Source organism: Musa acuminata, chromosome BXJ2-5 (genome assembly GCF_036884655.1).
Source record: "Musa acuminata AAA Group cultivar baxijiao chromosome BXJ2-5, Cavendish_Baxijiao_AAA, whole genome shotgun sequence".
Lineage (NCBI taxonomy): Eukaryota > Viridiplantae > Streptophyta > Magnoliopsida > Zingiberales > Musaceae > Musa > Musa acuminata.
The window spans coordinates 42,182,501-42,195,408 of record NC_088342.1 but is presented as its reverse complement, the minus strand read 5'-3'; the positions used below and the strand labels follow the sequence as shown (position 1 = coordinate 42,195,408).

The 12,908-nt window shown below is 37.4% G+C and overlaps 2 protein-coding genes across 2 annotated transcripts; both read right to left on the bottom strand.

Annotated features, from left to right (window-relative positions):
- Nucleotides 1-2,237: 2,237 nt before the first annotated feature.
- Nucleotides 2,238-2,627, bottom strand: LOC135611593 (stigma-specific STIG1-like protein 1). The gene has a single exon (XM_065107230.1). It carries the CDS (start codon nt 2,625-2,627, stop codon nt 2,238-2,240), a length of 390 nt encoding a protein of 129 aa, XP_064963302.1.
- A 5,314-nt stretch (nt 2,628-7,941) lies between these two features.
- LOC135611592 (stigma-specific STIG1-like protein 1) lies at nt 7,942-8,331 on the bottom strand. Its single transcript, XM_065107229.1, has one exon. It carries the CDS (start codon nt 8,329-8,331, stop codon nt 7,942-7,944), a length of 390 nt encoding a protein of 129 aa, XP_064963301.1.
- Nucleotides 8,332-12,908: the final 4,577 nt, after the last annotated feature.

Genomic DNA, 12,908 nt, shown 5'->3' with positions numbered 1-12,908 from the left:
CTTAAATGATCTAGTTTATTTTTTAAGTTTTGTCTCTTCCTCATCCAAATAAATATTGTGTATCTCCTTCATTATAGACCTTCAGTTGTATGTGGTGGAATCCTAAATATTAAATCACTTTGTAGACTTGACCAATATCCCATTTCTTTTTGTTTACGAATGCATCATGAATCCTTGTTTGCTTATTTTGTTGACTGTGGTAGATAAACTTATGGATCAATATTGACAACTTTAGGTGTTGATCTCTTGCCTAAGGCCTATAACAAAACCTCAAATGACACCTTGCCTTAGACTGCCAATCTTGCTAAACTAAGGAGAGCCAATTGGTTGTCTCATGTTGGCACTCCTCCCTAGTCCCTATGGCTCAAACCCACTACCACTGTCATGCTCCCATCTTAAACCAGTCCATCAATGTCTCATGGCCTCATATATGTATTGATGTTTCAATGATGACAGTGAATAGTTGTAAGGATTAGGTTGACATCATCATAACCCTCATATTGATTATAGTAGGGTTCTTGAGTAGCCTACCTATATTCTTCTTGTTAACCTTGTTTTGGACTCCATTAGACTTTGCTTTTTGGAACTTTTTGTAAATTGTTCTATGGACCTCCATTAGAACTTTGGTGCATTTTGTGGTGCATTTTGTGACACCAGTATACATGTAAATAAAATGTTGCTTTAGTCATATGATTTATCCACCTCGATCAATGTAATCACAATGTGTCTATACCTAGTTACCCCAAATTAGGCTTACAATTGACAAAATAATCATAATTGGGCTCTAGATAATCATAATTGATAAAATAATCCTAAATTATATATAATGACCCTAATCACATAATTATCTAATTACTCCCAACTGGCACTAAAAGTAAGAGATTTATCATAATAGTGCCTAATTAAATATAAAATGAAATTAAACATCAGTAATTAATACAAAGCAGCTAATATGAAGCTAATAAGGTGCAAATCATGTCAAAAGCTAACTAAAAGTAGAATAATTACATGAATTCTGCCTAAATTCAAATTATTGAAACTAATCACCCAATAGAAGCACTAAGCACGCAAGGTAACCCTTAGTTGAGAAAGAGAGTGATAAGATGTGAGAAGAAGGAAGTGAATGAGTGAGAAAGATAGTTTGGAAGCTGTGAGAGTGAGAGAGGGTGAAAGTGGGCTTAAATTAAGTTTCAAAGTTGTCCAACGGTCAAATTGACCATTCGACCAGGATGAATCATATTAATCCATGTCAATCAAAATTTGACCATTATCGATTGGTTTAGATTAGTAACGATGAAATTTCAATATTTTCGCTTAGTACAAAGCTCGTATTTTCGTTTGATATGGGGTAGTATGTACTAGTTGATAATAGTCAAATTTTGATTTTTTCGCTTATTACGAAGCCCTATCACCCACTTGATATGGGGCAATCCATATATTGGTCATTTTTTGGACCAGTAGATATCGTTTATATTAGATCGATATATATTTGCCTTTATCAAACTGGTATATATCAGATAGTACATCAACCCTTTTGCCAACTCAACTTGCCTCTGTACTATTAGGATCAATATGATAGTGTGACACTAAGAGGGAACTTTGAAATTTTGATCAAGAAAAGAGTCAAGTATCGAATATTAATTCAACTAAGAAATAGGTATGAATAAGAGAGCAAGTAAAGATAGAGAGATAAATCAATTTTATAATGGTTTAATCTTCTTGACCTACGTCGACTCTTGATTCTTACTCCCTTGAGGCTATTAGCTTTCATTATAGATATTTATTCCAATTGATGATAATTAATGATCCTTTAAACTTTTTTCATTTTAAGGTTTAGAAGAGAACCTTACACTTAATACTCTCAGGAATCTTACACCTTCTAAACATAGCAAATCAATTTTAAAAATCAAGAAGGTGAATGGACCATAAGGCTGTAGAAGAAGATTTCAACACTATAAAAGCTTAAGATGGATGCACTCTGGTCATACCTAAAGTTGGATATCTATAGCCCCAAAGAGCTAAACAAATGCGATTCATTGGAAGGATGAATAAGTTCAATTCCAACAACATCATGTCGAACTTAATCATTACATCATCACGTTATTCGTATTTATTTCTTTCGCTTATAATTCTGAATGCAACAAATGCAACAGACCAACTGAATAGAATAGAATACAGCACGACAAGAAAGTAGAAATGCAAGTGTATAGGTGTCACAGTGATGAATGAATCACGCTCTAAGCATAGCTACACATCCCGTACTGGCAGAAGCTACCCTTCGTGCACCTCTTGTTGCAGCCACCGCAGTTCTTGGGGTCATACATCACGTCGACGCACCTGCCGCCGCAGCACGCTTGGCCGAACCAGCACTTCTTCCCGCACTGCCCGCAGTTCTGGTTGTCGGTCATCATGTTCACGCACTGTTTCCTGCAGCAGTCGGGGCCGGGGCTGCCGCTGGCGCGACAAACCCGAGGGACATTGTCGCAGGTCATCGAGCCTCTCGGTTTGTGGTGCCTAAGCGAGGAGTAGATCCCCCGGGACAATGAAGACGGTGCTGCAGCTGCTGTCGAGCGCTCGTCCGATTCCGTAGAGGAAACGGGGAGGGCAAGAGATGTGGTCAAGGCCATGGCGCATGCCACGACGAAGAAGAACCTCATTGTCATTCTTACGTGGTGCAACAGAGGAGGTTTCAGGGAGAAGGCTGGTTGAAGTTTGAGTGTAGACGACGATATGGTTATGGGGTGGAGACGGGATGCATGATGGATATTTATAAATGGACGTGGTGAGAGATCAACGAGTTGAAAGGTTGGTCAATTGTGTACATTATTAATGGCTATATATTTCATTATATATTTCCAAACACCAATTAATCGAGTCACTAAACCATCATTTTCCCCATATCGTTCAAATGCCTGTCCAGTTGATTTGATTCACAGTATTAAACCACGATTTGCACACGGCCGTGAAGATTCCAAATAATGAGCGTGCCCGCCGCCGCTCACTCGGCCACGTAGGCTGAGAGAAAAGTCCACGCTGCATGCGGCAGTTTGGCGTCAAGAGGCCAAGTTGGCGAGTTGTTGACTATTTGTGGCCCATGCACAAGCGAATTCCTAATAATGTTGACCTAAAGGCGTGGACCATTCAATACATCGGGTGTTTCCAATTCAAAGACCAATGTCAGCATCCTCTGGTGCACGGGACGACAGGGAATTTGTGCTGGAATTATACCGAATTCTTGATTCCATTTGGGATACATTAGGCGAATGCCAAACTAGTATTCTTGTCACCTTTTGAATAGCCGAGCGTGTGTTATGGGGGTGTTCAATGCTGTGGATCGCAGTGCGAGAGGATGTACGAGTGAAAACAGTAATAGAGACAGTTATTGATGACGATATCTTCCTTCTACTATATATCGCCTATTGTCCTTAATGAGATATGAACTGTGTATCAATGGCCATGACATTGTGCTTAGTTCAAAGCTGTTCTTTTGTATAATATGTGATTAGAAAGAATCGAAGAAGCCGAACTGTCTTAGACTTCATAGATAGAGAGAGATACCATCTACGTCGACTTTTCAGATAAGTCCAGCTTTCCAGGGGACAAAAGTCACCGTCCTCAAGAATAGAGATAAGAAGTAATACATTATAAACTTTGTTTTGATGCGCCTTTCATACATTGCATATGGAAAATTTGTGTCTTAGGTCTTGCCACCGAATAATTTGTATATTAAGTTCACAACCATTTCCTTCCTTCGTCAGCTTCTATAGTGCAAGAAACTCGCTGCTTTCCACTCATGTATATCTCTAATAGTGTCATTTCGTTAGGTAGAGATGATAAGGGATTTTAAGATCTTGAGAATTTCTCGTAAAAAATAAAAAGTAGTTCTACACCCATAGTCAATCAATCAATTTGATAACGATGACGTATCAATTAAGTGTGCCACACTATCGTAGCATCTAAGTGACTATTTTATTTCTCGTTAAAACATACAGTACTTTAAGTTAATGGATTGGTCTTTCGATAGGCCTAATTTAGTCATGATTCAGGCTCATTGGACTCTTAATTAAGTTGGTACAGTTACACTCAAAATCAACTCAATTAAAACCTAAACTACTTAGATCATGATACAAACATGAATCCTATATTATCCGTTATGTCATTGGTTAATTCGGTACTTCGTCTGAACTCCTAGCGTGTCATGCTTTCCTTTGGCGTATTGCCTGATCTGATATGTTGACCTCCTGTAACATCTGATCTTAACGTAATGCCCGATCTTTCCGGCCTGATACCCGATCTCTGACATGATCCACTCTTGCCCAATATTTGATTCGCCTACTTCAATCGATTTATCTTTCCATGATCGAAGTTAGTCTTATATCACTTTTCTTAAACACTTATTAGATCATAAACTCATTAATTAATTTCATCATCAGAATTCAGGATTCAACAGAATACATACAACCTTCTCCAAACGTCTATATGATAGTCCATTATTAACATTAGTGAGAATTAAGATGAATATCGATAAATTACATTCATAGATACTTGATATTATTATTTGTGAAAGTATACATATCGTAATATTTCTTATATTGGGAGCAGACTCTCCAAATTGTAGCCATCGCTAGGCTAAAAAAGATATAAATCATATTTTATTAGCATAATAAATCAATGATGATAATTTCAATTCACAATCAAAGATCAGTATATAACTTTTTTCTTGATAAGATCCATACTATAACAATAAGATATGGCTACATTACGGAGAATAAGTTGATACTTTCTTAAAATAGTCGGTTCTCCATAATAGCTTTAGTTATTTCTAGGAGTTAATAAATTACATAGCACATGCAACAGATCTGATCGAGTCCTAGGACTATACTAATATTGAATAGCAAGATTAATGTAATATACTACAAGACCGATGATTTTGCCAATATTGTAACTTCCAAATATTGATTATTTATATTATAAGCGACTATGAATTTTAATACTTGTATTATGAAGATCTTTGTCCATATGGGATTGGGCCATGCATTCGATGATTCATAAATACAGATTAAACTTTCACTCATCATATAATACTTTCTTTACCTTCTCCCTACATATGTCTAAGGTAGGAAATCGTGGACGCTTCTTCGTATCGATCTTATAGATGATAGCATAGAGTTGTTTGACTACTATTATAGTTTTAATGACAAAATTCAAAAATCCTAAAAATAGAATTGTCTTCTCTAAATGAGTTTATGATATGATCATTTCCTTTTAGACCATATCTCTTTTGTTGAATGGACTTTAAAGCATTAAAGTTTATTGTGAATTGAATAATGTTAGGTTGAAGTATCTCTCAATTTGTATACTTTTGCATCAAGTGCACAAAATGATGGATGTGTAAAAACTTCATTACAGATTGTGCCCTTGCCATACTTTTTTTTTTATTAAAGGTAACTTACTAATATCTTTCGTCATTAGGTCCATGCAATAATTACACGTGGAGCCTAAAGAATACTTTCTCTTCGCTTTATTAATTATAACTCAGGCTTCTTAAAATTTACTTAATTATCGATCATAATTTACATGATGTACCATGACTTGATTTCCTCTACCACGGTGCCCAATTTTATCTAAAGCATTTATGATCTTGTGAAAGACTACCCTTTTATTGCAATACACTATATCAGAGAGTCGATAATTCTCATTCTAATTAGTTTGATCCAATTGCCACACCTAAGTGTCACCTCAGACAAATCCCATCACTTCTTGAATGATCTAGTTTATTTTTTAAGTTTTGCCTTCTCCTCATCCAAATAAATATTGTGTATCTCCTTCATTATAGGAGGTTGGATGCCTATACTAATCTTTTGAATCGATAACATGATAATATAGACCTTCAGTTGTATGTGGTGGAATGATTAAATCACTTTGTAGACTTGACCAATATCCTATTTCTTTTTGTTTATGTATGCATCATGAATCCTTGTTTGCTTATTTTGTCGATTGTGGTAGATAAACTTATGGATCAATATTGACAACTTTAGGCATTGATCTCTTGCCTAAGGCCTGTAGCAAAACCTCATATGGCACCTTGCCATAGACTGCCAATCTTGCTAAACTGAGAGCCAATTGGCTATCTCATGTTGGCACTCCTCCCTAGTCCCTATGGCCCAAACCCACTACCACCATCATGCTCCCATCTTAAACCTGTCCATCAATGTTTCATTGCCTCATATGTATTGATGTTTCAATGATGACAGATAATAGTTGTAAGGTTTAGGTTGACATCATCATAACCCTCATATTGATTATAGTTGGGTTCTTGCGTAGCCTACCTATATTCTTCTTATTGGTTGACCTTCTTTTGGACTCCATTGGAACTTTGTGGTGCATTTTGTGAATAAAATGTTGCTTTAGTCGTATTATTTATCCACCTCGATCAATGTAATCACAATGTGTTTATACCTAGTTACCCCAAATTAGGCTTACAATTGACAAAATAATCATAATTGGGCTCTAGATAATCATAATTGATAAAATAATCCTAAATTATATAGAATGACACTAATCACATAATTATCTAATTACTCCCAACTGGCACTAAAAGTAAGAGATTTATCATAATAGTGCCTAATTAAATATAAAATGAAATTAAACATCATTAATTAATACAAAGCAGCTAATATGAAGCTAATAAGGTGCAAATCATGTCAAAAGCTAACTAAAAGTAGAATAATTACATGAATTCTGCCTAAATTCAAATTATTGAAACTAATCACGCAAGGTAACCCTTAGTTGAGAAAGAGAGTGATAAGATGTGAGAAGAAGGAAGTGAATGAGTGAGAAAGATAGTTTGGAAGCTGTGAGAGTGAGAGAGGGTGAAAGTGGGTTTAAATTAAGTTTCAAAGTGGTCCAACGGTCAAATTGACCATTCGACCAGGATGAATCATATTAATCCATGTCAATCAAAATTTGACCATTATCGATTGGTTTAGATTAGTAATGATGGAATTTTAATATTTTCGCTTAGTACAAAGCTCGTATTTTCGTTTGATATGGGGTAGTATGTACTAGTTGATAATAGTCAAATTTTGATTTTTTCGCTTATTAGGAAGCCCTATCACCCACTTGATATGGGGCAATCCATATATTGGTCATTTTTTGGACCAGTAGATATCGTTTATATTAGATCGATATATATTTGCCTTTATCAAACTGGTATATATCAGATAGTACATCAACCCTTTTGCCAACTCAACTTGCCTCTGTACTATTAGGATCAATATGATAGTGTGACACTAAGAGGGAACTTTGAAATTTTGATCAAGAAAAGAGTCAAGTATTGAATATTAATTCAACTAAGAAATAGGTATGAATAAGAGAGCAAGTAAAGATAGAGAGATAAATCAATTTTATAATGGTTTAATCTTCTTGACCTATGTCGACTCTTATTCTTACTCCCTTAAGGCTATTAGCTTTCATTATAGATATTTATTCCAATTGATGATAATTAATGATCCTTTAAACTTTTTTCATTTTAAGGTTAGAAGAGAACCTTAGACTTAATACTCTCAGGAATCTTACACCTTCTAAACATAGCAAATCAATTTTAAAAATCAAGAAGGTGAATGGACCATAAGGCTGTAGAAGAAGATTTCAACACTATAAAAGCTTAAGATGGATGCACTCTGGTCATACCTAAAGTTGGATATCTATAGCCCCAAAGAGCTAAACAAATGCGATTCATTGGAAGGATGAATAAGTTCAATTCCAACAACATCATGTCGAACTTAATCATTACATCATCACGTTATTCGTATTTATTTCTTTCGCTTATAATTCTGAATGCAACAAATGCAACAGACCAACTGAATAGAATAGAATACAGCACGACAAGAAAGTAGAAATGCAAGTGTATAGGTGTCACAGTGATGAATGAATCACGCTCTAAGCATAGCTACACATCCCGTACTGGCAGAAGCTACCCTTCGTGCACCTCTTGTTGCAGCCACCGCAGTTCTTGGGGTCATACATCACGTCGACGCACCTGCCGCCGCAGCACGCTTGGCCGAACCAGCACTTCTTCCCGCACTGCCCGCAGTTCTGGTTGTCGGTCATCATGTTCACGCACTGTTTCCTGCAGCAGTCGGGGCCGGGGCTGCCGCTGGCGCGACAAACCCGAGGGACATTGTCGCAGGTCATCGAGCCCCTCGGATGGTACTGCGGGAACAAGGAGTAGATCCCCCGGGACAATAAAGGCGGTGTTGCTGCTGCTGTCGAGCGCTCGTCCGATTCCGCAGAGGAAACGGGGAGGGCAAGAGATGTGGTCAAGGCCATGGCGCATGCCACGACGAAGAAGAACCTCATTGTCATTCTTACGTGGTGCAACAGAAGAGGTTTAAGGGAGAAGGCTGGTTGAGGTTTGAGTGTAGACGACGATATGGTTATGGGAGGGAGACGGGATGCATGATGGGTATTTATAAACGGACGTGGTGAGAGATCAACGAGTTGAAAGGTTGGTCAATTGTGTACATTATTCATGGCTATATATTTCATTATATATTTCCAAACACCAATTAATCGAGTCACTAAACAATCATTTTCCTCATATTGTTCAAATACCTGTCCAGTTGATTTGATTCACAGTATTAAACCACGATTAGCACACGGCCGTGAAGATTCCAAATAATGAGCGTGCCCGCCGCCGCTCACTCGGCCACGTAGGCCTAGAGAAAAGTCGACGCTGGATGCATCAGTTTGGCGTCAAGAAGCCAAGTTGGCGAGTTGTTGACTATTTGTGGCCCATGCACAAGTGAATTCCTAATAATGTTGACCTAAATGCGTGGAACAATCGATACATCGGGTGTTTCCAAGTCAAAGACCAATGTCAGCATCCTCTAGTGCACGGGACGACAGGGAATTTGTGCTGGAATTATACCGAATTCTTGATTCCGTTTGGGATACATTAGGCCATTGCCAAACTAGTATTCTTGTCACCTTTTGAATAGCCGAGCGTGTGTTACGGGGGTGTTCAATGCTGTGGATCGCAGTGCGAGAGGAAGTGTAAGTGCAAACATTAATTGAGAAAGAGTATTGATGACGATATCTTCCTTCTACTATATCGCCTATTGTCCTTGATGAGATATGAACTGTGTATCAATGGCCATGACATTGTGCTTAGTTCAAAGCTGTTCTTTGGTATAATATGTGATTAGGAAGAATCGATGAAGCCGAACTGTCTTAGACTGCATAGATAGAGAGAGATACCATCTACGTCGACTTTTCGGATAAGTCCACTTTGCATGGGGACAAAAGTCATCGTCAATAGAGAAAATATGTAATACATTATAAACTTTGTTTTCATGCGCTTTTCATGCATTGTATATGGAAAATTTGTGTTTTAGGTCTTGCCACCGAATAATTTGTATATCAAGTTCACAATCGTTTCCTTCCTTCGTCAGCTTCTATAGTGCAAGAAGCTCGCTGCTTTCCATTCATATATATCTCTAATAGTGTCATTTCGGTAGGTAGAGATGATAAGGGTTTTCACGATCTAGAGAATTTCTTGTAAAAGATAAAGAGAAGATCTACACCCATAGTCAATCGATCAATTCGATAACGATGACTTATCAATTAAGTAGCATCTAACTAACTCGTTTATTTCTTATTAAAACACTAAGGGAACTTCGCTAGGTAAGTTATATGATGTTGAATCCTCAATGTCTTAGTGGATGTACCCCTGGTCAAGGTTTTACATAAAATATTTGAACTGAGATCAAGATGACCAAACCTTTTCGAGTCTCAGAGAATTTCCACCTCGACTAGGTTGTCTAACTAGTCCAAGTAGAACCCTTCTACTTTGAATCTTGGATCATATCTCCAAGGTGAATCCCTTCCCTACCTCCGAATGTGATAACGTTGCATCGGATCAATTTTATTGCGATGAGTTGATGACTAAGATTGACCATATAAGATATAAATTAATCTATCTATTTTTTTAGGGCTAGATGGCTTGCAACACGAAATGTCATGTGATATGAACAACAGTAAAAGAATTTGGAAAGTAGTAATTAAAACTTCTCCTGATTTCCAATGTTAAAAGTAATTAAAAACCAGTGTGAATCTTGTTGAAACCTAACATGCAATCATATGTAGTAAGAACAAATTGTAATATTACATGTGCGGGTTGTGATTTTTTGTCATTTACAAAAATATCTTAAATATGTTAGTTACTGTCATAAATTTTCATAAATACAACAAGTGTTGTTAGAAATATAAGAAAAAATAGGCCATCAATTGTAATTGCTACTTTAGAGGATTATAAATATAATTTTATATGCTTTAAGAATAATTTCTATCTAAAATTTCATATAAATTCAAAGAATTATTCAAAATCCCAAAAAACAATAAATAATCTGAATTACGTCAGTAGTAGTACTTATCCATCTTTTGTATTCTAGTATATATGGCTTAACTTTCAAATTCTATATTGGTTGTTAGAGCATGTTATGGTTGTCCGATTCAAGAGTTGAGTCAGATCCAACTTGGTTCTTCTACGATCCAATCTTTTAAAATTTTGCCTCAGATCCAACTTGGTTCTTCTACGATCCAATCTTTTAAAATTTTGCCTCATTGGATTAGTATTGAATCCTCCAAATTATGTCGAGGATGCTATCAACAAATACCCTTCTGAAGGTCAAGTTAGTAGCTAGTCAGACAAGTCAAATTGAAAGCTAATTTTCCTAGAATGTACTTAGGGGCTCCTTTTTATAATGATCACTTGGAGCCATTATGCTCGTTTATTACATAATTGGTCAATAATAGAGGGCATGAGATTTTGTCAAAACCATCGCCACTTAGTGATAAACTCAAGATTAGGTAATCATCTCTATGTGTCACTCATCGAACAAATTGCTTCATAAATCAATTGTTTCAGGTCTAAGTTGCAAAAAGCTACTAGTCAGAAAATTTGAGTGGATTCGACATGATATGACAGTTGGGCATGTGTCATACCCACCCGTTGACAAATTGACATAGCACGTTTATCACATGCCTTGTGCCCCTGATGAAGATTGTGATATATTTAATGTAATCTTCATGATGATCCTAATCACCACTATGCTGAGCGGATCACACCACATGTCCCATAGTGCTTGCAACGACACCACACACACCACTACCATTGATGCACTTTGAGAGAAACAAGTGGACAACTATTGGAATTGTCACCCTTGGATCCAATAAATAATGGTCTTTGACCACTGCTACTCTTCACTTTTACCTTTTAACTCAAACACTCCTAAATAATTGACTTGAATGTTCTTCTTCAGTAGATTCAAGGTATAAGATATTATCCTTATCCTGTTTCAACAACTTGGACTCAGATAGGTTATCGATTCTATTACCACCCTTGATATTGGTGATAGAAAATTTATCCTTAGATGAAGCTAAGTCGATCGTGCTAATGTAGGCTACCCCTTCGGGAGAGAATACATCATGTGCTTTGGCTCCACCCTACGATTAAAACTCGGTGATGTCGACCTTCGACTTAGAGATTCTTTGAGGGCTTCTATCATATTCCGGTCGAGTTCAAGCTAGTGCCTACTCAGTTGGGTAATCAACCCTATGCAACACATCATATGCTTTGCACAAGCTTGGTGCTTTTTTGCAACATTTGTTAGTGAATACACAAGGATACACATTACCCTAACATTGACCCTCCTATTAGCCTACTATAGTCCATGTTTAAAGGGGTTGGCTTATTTCCTCTAAGCTCAGCTTGATTGTATGGTTGTTAGAGATTCGACCTTGTGTAAGGGTTGGAAGAAGAGATACTTTTTTATTTCTTCAAGGAATAAGTGGCCAATCAACCTGAATTGGTCTACCCATAAAATTTTCAATATTGTCCCAAGGATGCATGGGTCAGAAAAGGGGCAATTTTACTGACTATCTCTAGCCCTATCCAAGTCCATTGCCATCTTCCATATGAGTGAACAATGGCTCATTGATACAAAATTAAGTTTGGCTCCTTAGGGTAAGTAATTGGGGGTGTAGCTTTTAAGTTGTTGGTCAGGCTATCTAACCCTCTCCTTTATTTTGTTGATATAGATATTCAAGATAGAATTCCTAGAATTGTCACCTGTTGCTAAGGAGCATGCATCTAGTAAATCATCCACTAAGGCAAAACTTTATAGGTGCATAGAAAAAAAGAGGTCGACAAGGAGCATTATCGACCAGTGAATGAGGGCAAGGGGCTATTAGGCTCTCAAGCAAAGTAGAAGTGCTTGCCACCACTATTGTCATTGTCACATAGCTAGAGGAGGCATGAAGACAAGGCACGCTAAGTTGGGGGAGCTTCTTAGAGATTGAATTCCTCTTACTCAGGGAGTTAGCATGAGGCTCAGTGAGAAGAGCCCCTCTGAGAGTAGTAGTTTATCCCATCCTCCTAGATGTCTTTTGGAGAGTTAGGAGAGATAACCCCGACAACTCATGATGGCCCATTGACTATAACAATTTTGGATTTCCTACCAATTTGGCAATCTCCCTATCATTTTGCATTGGTGGTGGGCTGGTCACTAAACGACGATGGGTGGATATGCACCCCTGACTAGCACATGACTAATGTTTGTCGGCCATGAGAGATTTCAAGTAAGACCACCTCCTAGAATCAATCCCTTTCTCACCTAGCCCTAGCAAGGGTCTCTATTTGAGACTCACCATGGATCTCCTCACTAACGACCACAAAGATCTTGTCATGGTAGATATATGCATTCCTCAAACCACCTCATCTTTTATCATTTGTTCTAACTTGTGGTCGATGGATACAACATTAATTGCTCATAATATCTATCTTGGATCAAGCTTGAGACTCAATGACTGCCATGGGTAGACTTCTTCAAGAGGTGGCAGCCCTT

What these genes read in the sequence shown, in the direction of transcription:
- LOC135611593 (XM_065107230.1), bottom strand. Translation starts at nt 2,627, where the DNA reads ATGGCCTTGACCACATCTCTTGCCCTCCCCGTTTCCTCTACGGAATCG.
- LOC135611592 (XM_065107229.1), bottom strand. Translation starts at nt 8,331, where the DNA reads ATGGCCTTGACCACATCTCTTGCCCTCCCCGTTTCCTCTGCGGAATCG.